Source organism: Nerophis lumbriciformis, linkage group LG29 (assembly GCF_033978685.3).
Source record: "Nerophis lumbriciformis linkage group LG29, RoL_Nlum_v2.1, whole genome shotgun sequence".
NCBI classification, from domain to species: Eukaryota; Metazoa; Chordata; class Actinopteri; order Syngnathiformes; family Syngnathidae; genus Nerophis; species Nerophis lumbriciformis.
In genome coordinates, this window is record NC_084576.2 from 31,882,501 (window position 1) to 31,895,816 (window position 13,316).

Consider the following 13,316-nt stretch of genomic DNA (forward strand, 5'->3'; position numbering starts at 1 on the left):
AGTTGTTGTTTTTTTTACAGTAAAGCAATGAAATGTTTTTAACAAAACATTATTTTAAAATTGTTCTTTAAAGCATTCAAGTGCATATTTAAAATGATGAAACAACAAAAGAATATATATTTATGAAACATATTTAAAATAATGGAGATGCTTTAATGCAATCAAGTACATATTTAAGATGAAAAACAATAAATCAATATAATATTTATGACGTTTTTTACATTAGAGCAATGAAATTATTTAAAACATTTTTAATTGGTTCTTTGAAGGAATCAAGTCCTTATTTAAAATGGAATTAGTAAATCTATTTTTAAATAAAATATGTGTTACAGTATATATTAAATAAACATACACACATATATAACAAAATTAAAACAATGGAGAATAAAAACAAAAAAAACAAAATGAGCAATGGACTGTATTTTTTGGTATTTTAATTTGTATCTTTTATAATATGATATGAATTGAATAAAGATAGAACGTTATTAAAGAGCAATCAAGTAGTAATATTGTATACATTTATTAAATATACATACAGAAAGTTTTTTTTTTACAGTAAAGCAATGACATGTTTTTAACAAAACATTATTTTAAAATTGTTCTTTAAAGCATTCAAGTGCATATTTAAAAATGATGAAACAACAAAAGAATATATATTTATGAAACATATTTAAAATAATGGAGATGCTTTAATGCAATCAAGTACATATTTAAGATGAAAAACAATAAATCAATATAATATTTATGACGTTTTTTACATTAGAGCAATGAAATTATTTAAAACATTTTTAATTGGTTCTTTGAAGGAATCAAGTCCTTATTTAAAATGGAATTAGTAAATCTATTTTTAAATAAAATATGTGTTACAGTATATATTAAATAAACATACACACATATATAACAAAATTAAAACAATGGAGAATAAAAACTAAAAAAACTAAATGAGCAATGGACTGTATTTTTTGGTATTTTAATTTGTATCTTTTATAATATGATATGAATTGAATAAAGATATTAGAACGTTATTAAAGAGCAATCAAGTAGTAATATTGTATACATTTATTAAATATATATACAGAAAGGTTTTTTTTTACAGTAAAGCAATGAAATGTTTTTAACAAAACATTATTTTAAAATTGTTCTTTAAAGCATTCAAGTGCATATTTAAAATGATGAAACAACAAAAGAATATATATTTATGAAACATATTTAAAATAATGGAGATGCTTTAATGCAATCAAGTACATATTTAAGATGAAAAACAATAAATCAATATAATATAGAGATACATATTAAATATTTATGACGTTTCTTACATTAGAGCAATGAAATTATTTAAAACATTTTTAATTGGTTCTTTGAAGGAATCAAGTCCTTATTTAAAATGGAAGTAGTAAATCTATTTTTAAATAAAATATGTATTACAGTATATATTAAATAAACATACAGACATATATATATATATATATATATATATATATAAGAAAATGAAAACAATGGAGAATAAAAACTAAAAAACAAAATGAGCAATGGACTGTATTTTTTGGTATTTTAATTTTTATCTTTTATAATATGATATGAATTGAATAAAGATATTAGAACGTTATTAAAGAGCAATCAAGTAGTAATATTGTATACATTTATTAAATATATATACAGAAAGTTTTTGTTTTTTTACAGTAAAGCAATGAAATGTTTTTAACAAAACATTATTTTAAAATTGTTCTTTAAAGCATTCAAGTGCATATTTAAAAATGAAACAACAAAAGAATATATATTTATGAAACATATTTAAAATAATGGAGATGCTTTAATGCAATCAAGTACATATTTAAGATGAAAAACAATAAATCAATATAATATAGAGATACATATTAAATATTTATGACGTTTCTTACGTTAGAGCAATTAAATTATTTAAAACATTTTTAATTGGTTCTTTGAAGGAATCAAGTCCTTATTTAAAATGGAATTAGCAAATCTATTTTTAAATAAAATATGGGTTACAGTATATATTAAATAAACATACAGACATATATATAACAAAATGAAAACAATGGAGAATAAAAACAAAATGGGCAATGGACTATTTTTTGGTATTTTAATTTGTATCTTTTATAATATATGAATTGAATAAAGATATTAGAACGTTATTAAAGAACATAATACAAGAGAAAGGTAAACAAAAAAATTGGAAATTAATTGTTTGTCATTTTGAATGCAAGATTGATTATTATAATTATTTAATTCTATATGCATTACCCAGAATGGCCAGCAGGTCGCGCCAGTGAGCTCCCATCATCCAGCTGGGTATGAAAGCAGCCCTGCATCGTCTTCATCTTCTTCATCTTCACGGCAGTGGACGTCAAAGTTGGACGAAATAAGACACGACGAGAGCCGAAAATAAGTTTTAACTTTTAAATCCGCTTTTTTTTTTCGGTCTTATTTTGTAACGACCGTCATCCGGGACCAGCCGGCGGCGTCCGACGATGTTTTTTTTGGCACAGGAGAACGTCGCCAGCCGCGTACACCGTGACATTTTAACAAAGCCGATGGACGCGGCGTGTGGAAATTGAACTTTTACCGGTGTCCGCGGTGAAATTAAGTGCGGGGCTAACTTCCCAAGTCGGGGTTTGCAAAAAATGCGTCGTTTTCTGGCCGAGATTTGAACTGAAAGTAGTCGTCTGGTTTCAGCCTAGCAAAGAATGTCATTTTCATTTTTGTCTAAAAGTACAAACCACGTGCTAGCGTGGCGGACTCGCGACATTTCCTCACGTGGGGGGTCAAAGGTCAGAGCTGAGGAGACTTGCTAAAGGTCGGGGTCAATTAGAGATGTCAAAGGTGAGCCGTTCGCTTGTGGTGACGTCATTTGTCAGAGTGAACGTGCAGTGCGTGCGAGTATGAAGCCGCTTTAAAATGGCTGCTTTTTAAGTGGAGATCTGAAGGATGAGCCAGGGCCCACACCTGGTGCTCCAGTGGCTCTCCGAGCTCCACCTGGCCCACTACGTGGAGGCCTTCCTGGACAACGGCTACGACGACCTGGAGGTCTGCAAGCAGATCGGACAGCCCGACCTGGACGCCATCGGGGTCGGCGTGGAGGGCCACAGACTCCGGCTTCTGGGCGCCGTGCAGCGGCTGAAGGACGGGGACGAGGAGAAGAAGAAGAAGGTGGCCCCGGGCTTCTACTTCACCTTGGAACCTTCAGCGGGTCACCCGGGGACCCTGCGGGGGTCAGGAAGACCACACCGGCCGTCCTGTCACGGAAAGCACGACCTGAGACTCACGGACTGTAAGGACTTTGTGACTTATCCCAAACTCAAACTGAAGGTCCTCATCAGGGACAAACTGGCCAAGGATGGAATCGACCTGGGAGGAGATCCTTACACCCGCCAGGTAGGAACACTTTGCACCTCTCTGGACCTTTGGTCTCCAAAAATAAAAACACATTTTTACAAGTAGAAAAAAACTATTATGCAAGTAAAATATGTATTTATTTAATTAAAAAAACTATTTTTTTTCTATTAAAAAAAAGATTCACATACAAAAATTTTTTTACAAAATGTGTAAATAAAAAAAAATTTTTTTTCTCAAATTAAAACATTATTTGCAAGTAAAATAATATTCTCCAATTTAAAAAAAAAAGATTGGAAACGATTATTCAAGTTAAAACGATTCACAAGTAAAAAAGAACAATATCTTCAATTAAAAAACAAAGCGCAAGTAAAAAATAATTTTCTAAAAAAAAATAGAAAAACCTCAAACGATTCACAAGTAAAATATAATTTTTTTCTATTAAAGAAACAATTAATGTGAGAAAATTTTTTTTTTCCAAAACGTGAAAATAATATTTTCTCAAATAAAAAAATGATTTGCAAGTAAAACATTTTTTTTCTATTAAAAAACGATTCACATGTAAAAAACAAACAAAAAAAACTTGGAAATAATTGTTTTTTTTTCTCAATTTAAAAAATTATTTGCAAGTAAAATAATATTCAATTAAAATTGATTGGAAAGTTAAAACAAGTATTTAAGTTAAAACGATTCACAAGTAAAATAGAACAATATCTTCATTTAAAAAAACAAAGCGTAAGTAAAAAATTATTTTCAATTAAAGTATTCAAAAGTAAAACGTTTTTTTAACAAAACGTGTAAATAAAAATTATGTATTTTCTCAAATTAAAACATTATTTGCAAGTAAAAGAATATTCTCCAATTTAAAAAGAAGATTGGAAAGTTAAAACAATTATTCAAGTTAAAACGATTCACAAGTAAAAAAAGAAATATATCTTCAATTAAAAAACAATGCGCAAGTAAAAAATAATTTTCTAAAAAACCTCAAACAATTCACAAGTAAAATATACATTTTTTTCTATTAAAGAAACAATGTGAGAAAAAAAACATTTTCCAAAACGTTGTGAAAATAAAAATATTTTCTCAAATAAAAAAATTATTTGCAAGTAAAACATTTTTTTTCTAATAAAAAACGATTCACAAAAAACTTGGAAATAATTGTTTTTTTTTCTCAAATTAAAAAATGATTTGCAAGTAAAATAATATTCAATTAAAATTGATTGGAAAGTTAAAACAAGTATTTAAGTTAAAACGATTCACAAGTAAAATAGAACAATATCTTCATTTAAAAAAACAAAGCGTAAGTAAAAAATTATTTTCAATTAAAGTATTCAAAAGTAAAACATTTTTTTAACAAAACGTGTAAATAAAAATTAAATATTTTCTCAAATTAAAACATTATTTGCAAGTAAAAGAATATTCTCCAATTAAAAAAAAAAGATTGGAAAGTTAAAACAATTATTCAAGTTAAAACAATTCACAAGTAAAAAAGAAAAATATCTTCAATTAAAAAACAATGCGCAAGTAAAAATTAATTTTCTAAAAAAAAATAGAAAAACCTCAAACGATTCACAAGTAAAATGTAAATTTTTTCTATTAAAGAAACAATTAATGTGAGAAAAAAAACATTTTCCAAAACGTTGTGAAAATAAAAATATTTTCTCAAATAAAAACATTATTTGCAAGTAATCATTTTTTTCTATTAAAAAACGATTCACATGTAAAAAAACAAACAAAAGAAACTTGGAAATAATTTTTTTTTTTTCTCAAATTAAAAAATTATTTGCAAGTAAAATAATATTCAATTAAAATTGATTGGAAAGTTAAAACAAGTATTTAAGTTAAAACGATTCACAAGTAAAAAAGAACAATATCTTCAATTAAAAAAACAAAGCGCAAGTAAAAAATTATTTTCTTCAATTTAAAAACGATTCACAAAACATTTTATTTTCTATTAAAAAAAACGATTCACATGTAAAAACAAAGCAAAAAAAACAACATGTAAACATTTTTTTTTTCTCAAATTAAAAGTAAAAGGATATTTTTCAATTAAAAAACGATTTGACAGTTAACAATTCAAGTTAAAACATTTAAGTAAAAAAACATTTGTTCAATTAAAAAAAATAATTTGTAGGTATAAAAAAAGTTTTCTTAAACTTAAAAAAACGATTCGCAAGCTAAATATATATATTTTCTATTAAATAAACGATTCCCAAGTAAAAAAACAAAAAAACGATTCAACAGTTAAAACAATTCAAGTTAAAACGGTTTTCTTCAGTTTGCAAGTTAAAAAAAACAATGCAAGTAAAAAAACACATTTCTTCAATTAAAAAAATAATTTGTAGGTATATAAAAAGTTTTCTTAAATTTAAAAACGATTTGCAAGCTAAATAAGAATTGTTTCTATTAAACGATTCGCAAGTAAAAAATAATGATAAAATCAATTAAAAAATGATCCGCAAGTAAAATAATGTTTTTTTCTAATAAAAATTCACGTGTAAATTTTTTTTTTAAATTAACAAAACGTGTAAATAAAAAAAATATTTCTCAAAATTAAAAAATGATTTGCAAGTTAAAGTATATTCTTCAATTTAAAAAAAAAAAACGATATGAAAGTTAAAACAATTCAAGTTAAAAGGATTCACAAGTAAAAAAATATCTTCAATTAAAAAAATAATGCGCAAGTAAAAAATAATTTTCTTCAATTATTCGCAATTTAAAAAAAAAAAAGTCAATAAAAAAACGATTCGCACTAGAAACCATTTATTCAGTTTGCAAGTAAAAAAAAAATCTGCAAGTAAAAAAACAGATTACTTCAAAGTAATTCATAAGTATAAAAATAATTTTCTGGTATAACACGGTATCAACGGATTTGGATGATATTTTGTAGATTTTTTTTTAAGATGATCGTACAATAGTTGGACGACTTTTGCATGATGGCTGTACAACATTTGGATCATATTTTGCATTATAGTTGTACGATATTTGTGCAATCTGTCGTTGTGGCTTGTGCAGCCCTTTGAGACACTCAAGGGCTACATAAATAAACCTTGATTGATGATTGGTTGGTTTATGTATAAGAAGATCCATGATTGGTTGGTTGTTCACTATGATGTCATTTAGTCACAGTTCGGGAGGTACAGCAGGCCATGATGCATTATGGAAAGGAGCAAGTGTATTTCTTTTTAACCAAGGCTGCACTCCCAGCAGCTAAATATATCCCCTATAAGTAGCAATGTTGTAAAATATTAAGTGTCCCTATTTTATATGCCGGCTGCTGCCAGCTAACGTTGCTGTTAAGCGGCACGCTGGCAGGCAATTAACGTCAGGCTCCGCCTCCCTGCCTCCATTTAACCACATGCATCATTCAGAGTGAACGCTGCATGTAAATAAAGGCGATCATACGAGCGCTAAAATATTGTCACATTCTTGTTGGGATGTACGAGAAATATGCCTGCACTTTGACCAAACCAAAAATAATTTTTTTTTTTTTCTATAATAAATGAAGCAGCATGTCACTAGGGAGGGCTACTGGAATCCGGTATTTTTTTATTTTTTTTGGCGATGTTGCAATTTTCAATGCCAACAAAGAAATTGACTCAAAAAAACGTAAGTAAGGCTCCACTTTTCCCCAAAAAAATGTGCTAGCTTGATGCTAGTATGCAATGGCTATTGACGCTCTACGGATTTCGCATTAGCGATTTTACATGGCGTTTTCAACACCTCCATATGTAGATCCTTACACCCGCCAGGTAGGAACACTTTGCACCTTTGGTTTCCACAAACACACAATGTTTGTACAAATATAAAAACAAATTTTTACAAGTAGAAAAAAACTATTCGCAAATAAAATATGGATTTATTTAATTTAAAAATATATATTTATTTCTATTAAAAAAAAGATTCACATGTAAAATTTTTTTTTAACAAAACGTGTAAATAAAAATTATATATTTTCTCAAATTAAAACATGATTTGCAAGTAAAAGAATATTCTCCAATTAAAAAAAAAGATTGGAAAGTTAAAACAATTATTCAAGTTAAAACGATTCACAAGTAAAAAAGAAAAATATCTTCAATTAAAAAACAATGCGCAAGTAAAAAATAATTTTCTAAAAAAAAATAGAAAAACCTCAAACGATTCACAAGTAAAATATATATTTTTTCTATTAAAGAAACAATTAATGTGAGAAAAAAAACATTTTCCAAAACGTTGTGTAAATAATATTTTCTCAAATAAAAAAATTATTTGCAAGTAAAACATTTTTTTTCTATTAAACGATTCACATGTTAAAAACAAACAAAAAAAACTTGGAAATAATTGGGTTTTTTCTCAAATTAAAAAATGATTTGCAAGTAAAATAATATTCAATTAAAATTGATTGGAAAGTTAAAACAAGTATTTAAGTTAAAACGATTCACAAGTAAAATAGAACAATATCTTCATTTAAAAAAACAAAGCGTAAGTGAAAAATTATTTTCAATTAAAGTATTCAAAAGTAAAACATTTTTTTAACAAAACGTGTAAATAAAAATTATATATTTTCTCAAATTAAAACATGATTTGCAAGTAAAAGAATATTCTCCAATTTAAAAAAAAGATTGGAAAGTTAAAACAATTATTCAAGTTAAAACGATTCACAAGTAAAAAAGAAAAATATCTTCAATTAAAAAACAATGCGCAAGTAAAAAATAATTTTCTAAAAAAAATTGAAAAACCTCAAACGATTCACAAGTAAAATATACATTTTTTTCAATAAAGAAACAATTAATGTGAGAAAAAAAACATTTTCCAAAACGTTGTGAAAATAAAAATATTTTCTCAAATAAAAAAATGATTTGCAAGTAAAACTTTTTTTTTCTATTAAAAAACATGTAAAAAACACACAAAAAAACTTGGAAATAATTGTTTTTTTTTCTCAAATTAAAAAATTATTTGCAAGTAAAATAATATTCAATTAAAATTGATTGGAAAGTTAAAACAAGTATTTAAGTTAAAACGAGTCACAAGTAAAATAGAACAATATCTTCAATCAAAAAAACAAAGCGCAAGTAAAAATTATTTTCTTCAATTAAAGTATTCACAAGTAAAAAAAATTCTTCAATTTAAAAACGATTCACAAGTAAAACATTTTATTTTCTATTAAAACCATTCACATGTAAAAACAAAGCCAAAAAAACGTGTAAATAAATTGTTTTTTCTCAAATTAAAAGTAAAAGGATATTTTTCAATTAAAAAAAAAAATTTGACAGTTAAAACAATTCAAGTTAAAACGATTTTCTTCAGTTTGCAAGTAAAGAAAAATTCTGCAAGTAAAAAAACACATTTGTTCAATTAAAAAAAGAATTTGTAGGTATAAAAATAGTTTTTTTAAATTTAAAAAACAATTCGCAAGCTAAATATATATTTTTTCTATTAAATAAATGATTCGCAAATAAATAAAAAAAACGATTCGACAGTTAAAACAAAGTTAAAACGATTTTCTTCAGTTTGCAAGTTAAAAAAAATAATGCAAGTAAAAAAACACATTTCTTCAATTAAAAAAATAATTTGTAGGTATAAAAAAAAGGTTTCTTAAATTTAAAAACGATTCGCAAGCTAAATATATATTTTTTCTATTAGAAAAATATTCACGTGTAAAAAATTGTTTTAAATTAACAAAATCTGTAAATAAAAAAAATATTTCTCAAATTAAAAAAATGATTTGCAAGTAAAAGTATATTCATCAATTTAAAAAAAACGGTATGAAAGTTAAAACAATTCATGTTAAAAGGATTCACAAGTAAAAAAAATATCTTCAATTAAAAAAATAATGCGCAAGTAAAAAATAATTTTCTTCAATTATTCGCAATTAAAAAAAAAAGTCAATAAAAAAACGATTCGCACTAGAAACCATTTATTCAGTTTGCAAGTAAAAAAAAATCTGCAGGTAAAAAACAGATTACTTCAATTAAAAAAGTAATTCACAAGTATAAAAATATTTTCTTGTATAACACGGTATCAACGGATTTGGATGATATTTTGTAGATTTTTTTAAGATGATCGTACAATAGTTGGACGAGTTTTGGATCATATTTTGCATTATTGTACGATATTTGTGCAATCTGTCGTTGTGGCTTGTGCAGCCTTTTGAGACACTCAAGGGCTACATAAATAAACCTTGATTGAATGATTGAATGAATGATGATTGGTTGGTTTACGTATAAGAAGATCCATGATTGGTTGGTTGTTCACTATGATGTCATTTAGTCACGTTAGGGAGGTACAGCAGGCCATGATGCATTATGGGAAGGAGCAAGTGTATTTCTTTTTAACCAAGGCTGCACTCCCAGCAGCTAAATATATCCCCTATAAGTAGCAATGTTGTAAAATATTAAGTGTCCCTATTTTATATGCCGGCTGCTGCCAGCTAACGTTGCTGTTAAGCGGCACGCTGGCAGGCAATTAACGTCAGGCTCCGCCTCTCTGCCTCCATTTAACCACATGCATCATTTAGAGTGAACGCTGCATGTAAATAAAGGCGATCATACGAGCGCTAAAATATTGTCACATTCTTGTTGGAATGTACGAGAAATATGCCTGCACTTTGACCAAACCAAAAATAAGTGGTTTTTTTTTCTATAATAAATGAAGCAGCATGTCACTAGGGAGGGCTACTGGAATCCGGTATTTTTTATTTTTTTGGGCGATGTTGCAATTTTCAATGCCAACAAAGAAATTGACTCAAAAAAACGTAAGTAAGGCTCCACTTTTCCCCCAAAAAATGTGCTAGCTTGATGCTAGTATGCAATGGCTATTGACGCTCTACGGATTTCGCATTAGCGATTTTACATGGCGTTTTCAACACCTCCATATGTAGATCCTTACACCCGCCAGGTAGGAACACTTTGCACCTTTGGTTTCCACAAACACACAATGTTTGTACAAATATAAAAACACATTTTTACAAGTAGAAAATAACTATTCGCAAATAAAATATGGATTTATTTAATTTAAAAATATATATTTTTTTCTATTAAAAAAAAGATTCACATGTAAAAATTTTTTTTAACAAAACGTGTAAATAAAAATTATATGTTTTCTCAAATTAAAACATGATTTGCAAGTAAAAGAATATTCTCCAATTAAAAAAAAAAGATTGAAAGTTAAAACAATTATTCAAGTTAAAACGATTCACAAGTAAAAAAGAAAAATATCTTCAATTAAAAAACAATGCGCAAGTAAAAAATAATTTTCTAAATAAAAATAGAAAAACCTCAAACGATTCACAAGTAAAATATACATTTTTTCTATTAAAGAAACAATGTGAGAAAAAAAACATTTTCCAAAACGTTGTGTAAATATTTTCTCAAATAAAAAAATTATTTGCAAGTAAAACATTTTTTTTCTATTAAACGATTCACATGTTAAAAACAAACAAAAAAAACTTGGAAATAATTGGGTTTTTTCTCAAATTAAAAAATGATTTGCAAGTAAAATAATATTCAATTAAAATTGATTGGAAAGTTAAAACAAGTATTTAAGTTAAAACGATTCACAAGTAAAATAGAACAATATCTTCATTTAAAAAAACAAAGCGTAAGTAAAAAAATATTTTCAATTAAAGTATTCAAAAGTAAAACGTTTTTTTAACAAAACGTGTAAATAAAAATTATATATTTTCTCAAATTAAAACATGATTTGCAAGTAAAAGAATATTCTTCAATAAAAAAACGATTTGAAAGTTAAAACAATTATTCAAGTTAAAAAAAATGCGCAAGTAAAAAATGATTTTCAATTAAAGTATTTACAAGTAAAAAATAATTTTCTTCAATTTAATAACGATTCACAAGTAAAACTTTTTTTTTCTATTAAAAAAAACGATTCGCATGTAAAAACAAAACAACAACAAAACGTGTGAATAAAATATTTTCTCAAATTAAAAGTAAAAGGATATTCTTCAATTAAAAAAAACGATTCGACAGTTAAAACAATTCAAGTTAAAAGGATTCACAAGTAAAAAAAAAAATATTCAATTAAAAAAATAATGCGCATGTAAAAAAATAATTGTTTTCAATTATTCGCAAGTAAAAAAAAGTAAATAAAATATTAAAATTCATTAAAATATTACCATAAAATTAGATTTTGTGCTGTTTTCCTTTTATGGATTTTTATTCCAAGATAAACACAAACATTGAAAAAAATGTTCATCCAAAATGCAAAATTGCGTGGTTATCTGTGTGATGACAAATTAAACCGGAAGCAGTATTTTCTTTTGCGTTGAGCATGTTTTTAGCAACATCTTTTATTGTCGATTTAAAAAAGTGTCATTCAATAGTTGTCCAACTTTTGTTTCAGAAATGAAAATAGAAAAATTGGCCTGAAATTCGTTTTTAGATTTGCATTCAAGAATTGGAAATAGAATGAACGGAAGGTACACGAGTCATACCAAAGACTGTAAAAATGGGAGCCATTACCTCCCTGCTTGGCACTCAGCATCAAGGGTTGGAATTGGGGGTTAAATCACCAAAAATGATTGTCACATTCTTGTTGGAATGTACGAGAAATATGCCTGCACTTTGACCAAACGAAAAATAAGTGTTTTGTTTTTTCTATGATAAATGAAGCAGCATGTCACTAGGGAGGGCTACTGGAATCCGGTATTATTACTTTTTTTTGGCAATGTTAAGAAATGGACTCAAAAAAACGTAAGTAAGGCTCCACTTTTCCAAAAAAAAATGTCCTAGCTTGATGCTAGTATACATTGGCTATTGACGTACGGATTTCGCATTGGCGATTTTACATGGCGTTTTCAACACTTCCATATATATTAACCTACTCAGTTGCCTAGTGGTTAGAGTGTCCACCCTCAGATGGGTAGGTTGTGAGTTCAAACCCCGGCCGAGTCGTACTAAAGACTTTAAAAATGGGAGCCATTACCTCCCTGCTTGGCACTCAGCATCAAATAATGGAATTGGGGGTTAAATCAACCAAAAATGATTGTCACATTCTTGTTGAAATATGCCTGCACTTTGACCAAACGAAAAATAAGTGTTTTTTTTTTTCTGTAATAAATGAAGCAGCATGTCACTAGGGAGGGCTACTGGAATCCGGTATTTTTTTTATTTTTATTTTTATTTTTTGGCGATGTTGCAATTTTCAATGCCAACAAAGAAATTGACTCAAAAAACGTAAGTAAGGCTCCACTTTTCCAAAAAAAAAAAAGTGCTAGCTTGATGCTAGTATACATTGGCTATTGGCGTACGGATTTCGCATTAGCGATTTTACATGGCGTTTTCAACACTTCCATATGTATTAACCTACTCAGTTGCCTAGTGGTTAGAGTGTCCGCCCTCAGATGGGTAGGTTGTGAGTTCAAACCCCGGCCGAGTCGTACTAAAGACTTTAAAAATGGGAGCCATTACCTCCCTGCTTGGCACTCAGCATCAAATAATGGAATTGGGGGTTAAATCAACCAAAAATGATTGTCACATTCTTGTTGAAATATGCCTGCACTTTGACCAAACCAAAAGTAAGTGTTTTTTTTTCTGTAATAAATGAAGCAGCATGTCACTAGGGAGGGCTACTGGAATCCGGTATTTTTATTTTTTTTGGCAATGTTGCAATTTTCAATGCCAACAAAGAAATGTACTCAAAAAAACGTAAGTAAGGCTCCACTTTTCCCCCCAAAAATGTGCTAGCTTGATGCTAGTATACATTAGCTATTGACGTTCTACGGATTTCGCATTAGCGATTTTACATGGCGTTTTCAAAACCTCCATGTGTATTAACCTACTCAGTGGCCTAGTGGTTAGAGTGTCCGCCCTGAGAACGGTAGGTTGTGAGTTCAAGCCCCGGCCGAGTCATACCAAAGACTATAAAAATGGGAGCCATTACCTCCCGGTTTGGCACTCAGCATCAAAGGTTGGAATTGGGGGTTAAATGAACCAAAAATTATTGTCACATTCTTGTTGAAATGTACGAGA

At 27.7% G+C, this 13,316-nt stretch overlaps 1 protein-coding gene across 3 annotated transcripts in view; it reads left to right on the forward strand.

Annotated features, from left to right (window-relative positions):
• Positions 1-2,481: 2,481 nt before the first annotated feature.
• Positions 2,482-13,316, forward strand: part of sash1b (SAM and SH3 domain containing 1b) — a 152,346-nt gene continuing 141,511 nt past the window's right edge. For all 3 annotated transcript variants that reach the window (XM_061924491.1, XM_061924494.1, XM_061924493.1), the window contains exon 1: positions 2,482-3,393. In XM_061924491.1, coding sequence (XP_061780475.1) covers positions 2,947-3,393 — 447 coding nt within the window. In that variant the 5' untranslated portion in view covers positions 2,482-2,946. The remainder of the gene's footprint in view (positions 3,394-13,316) is intronic.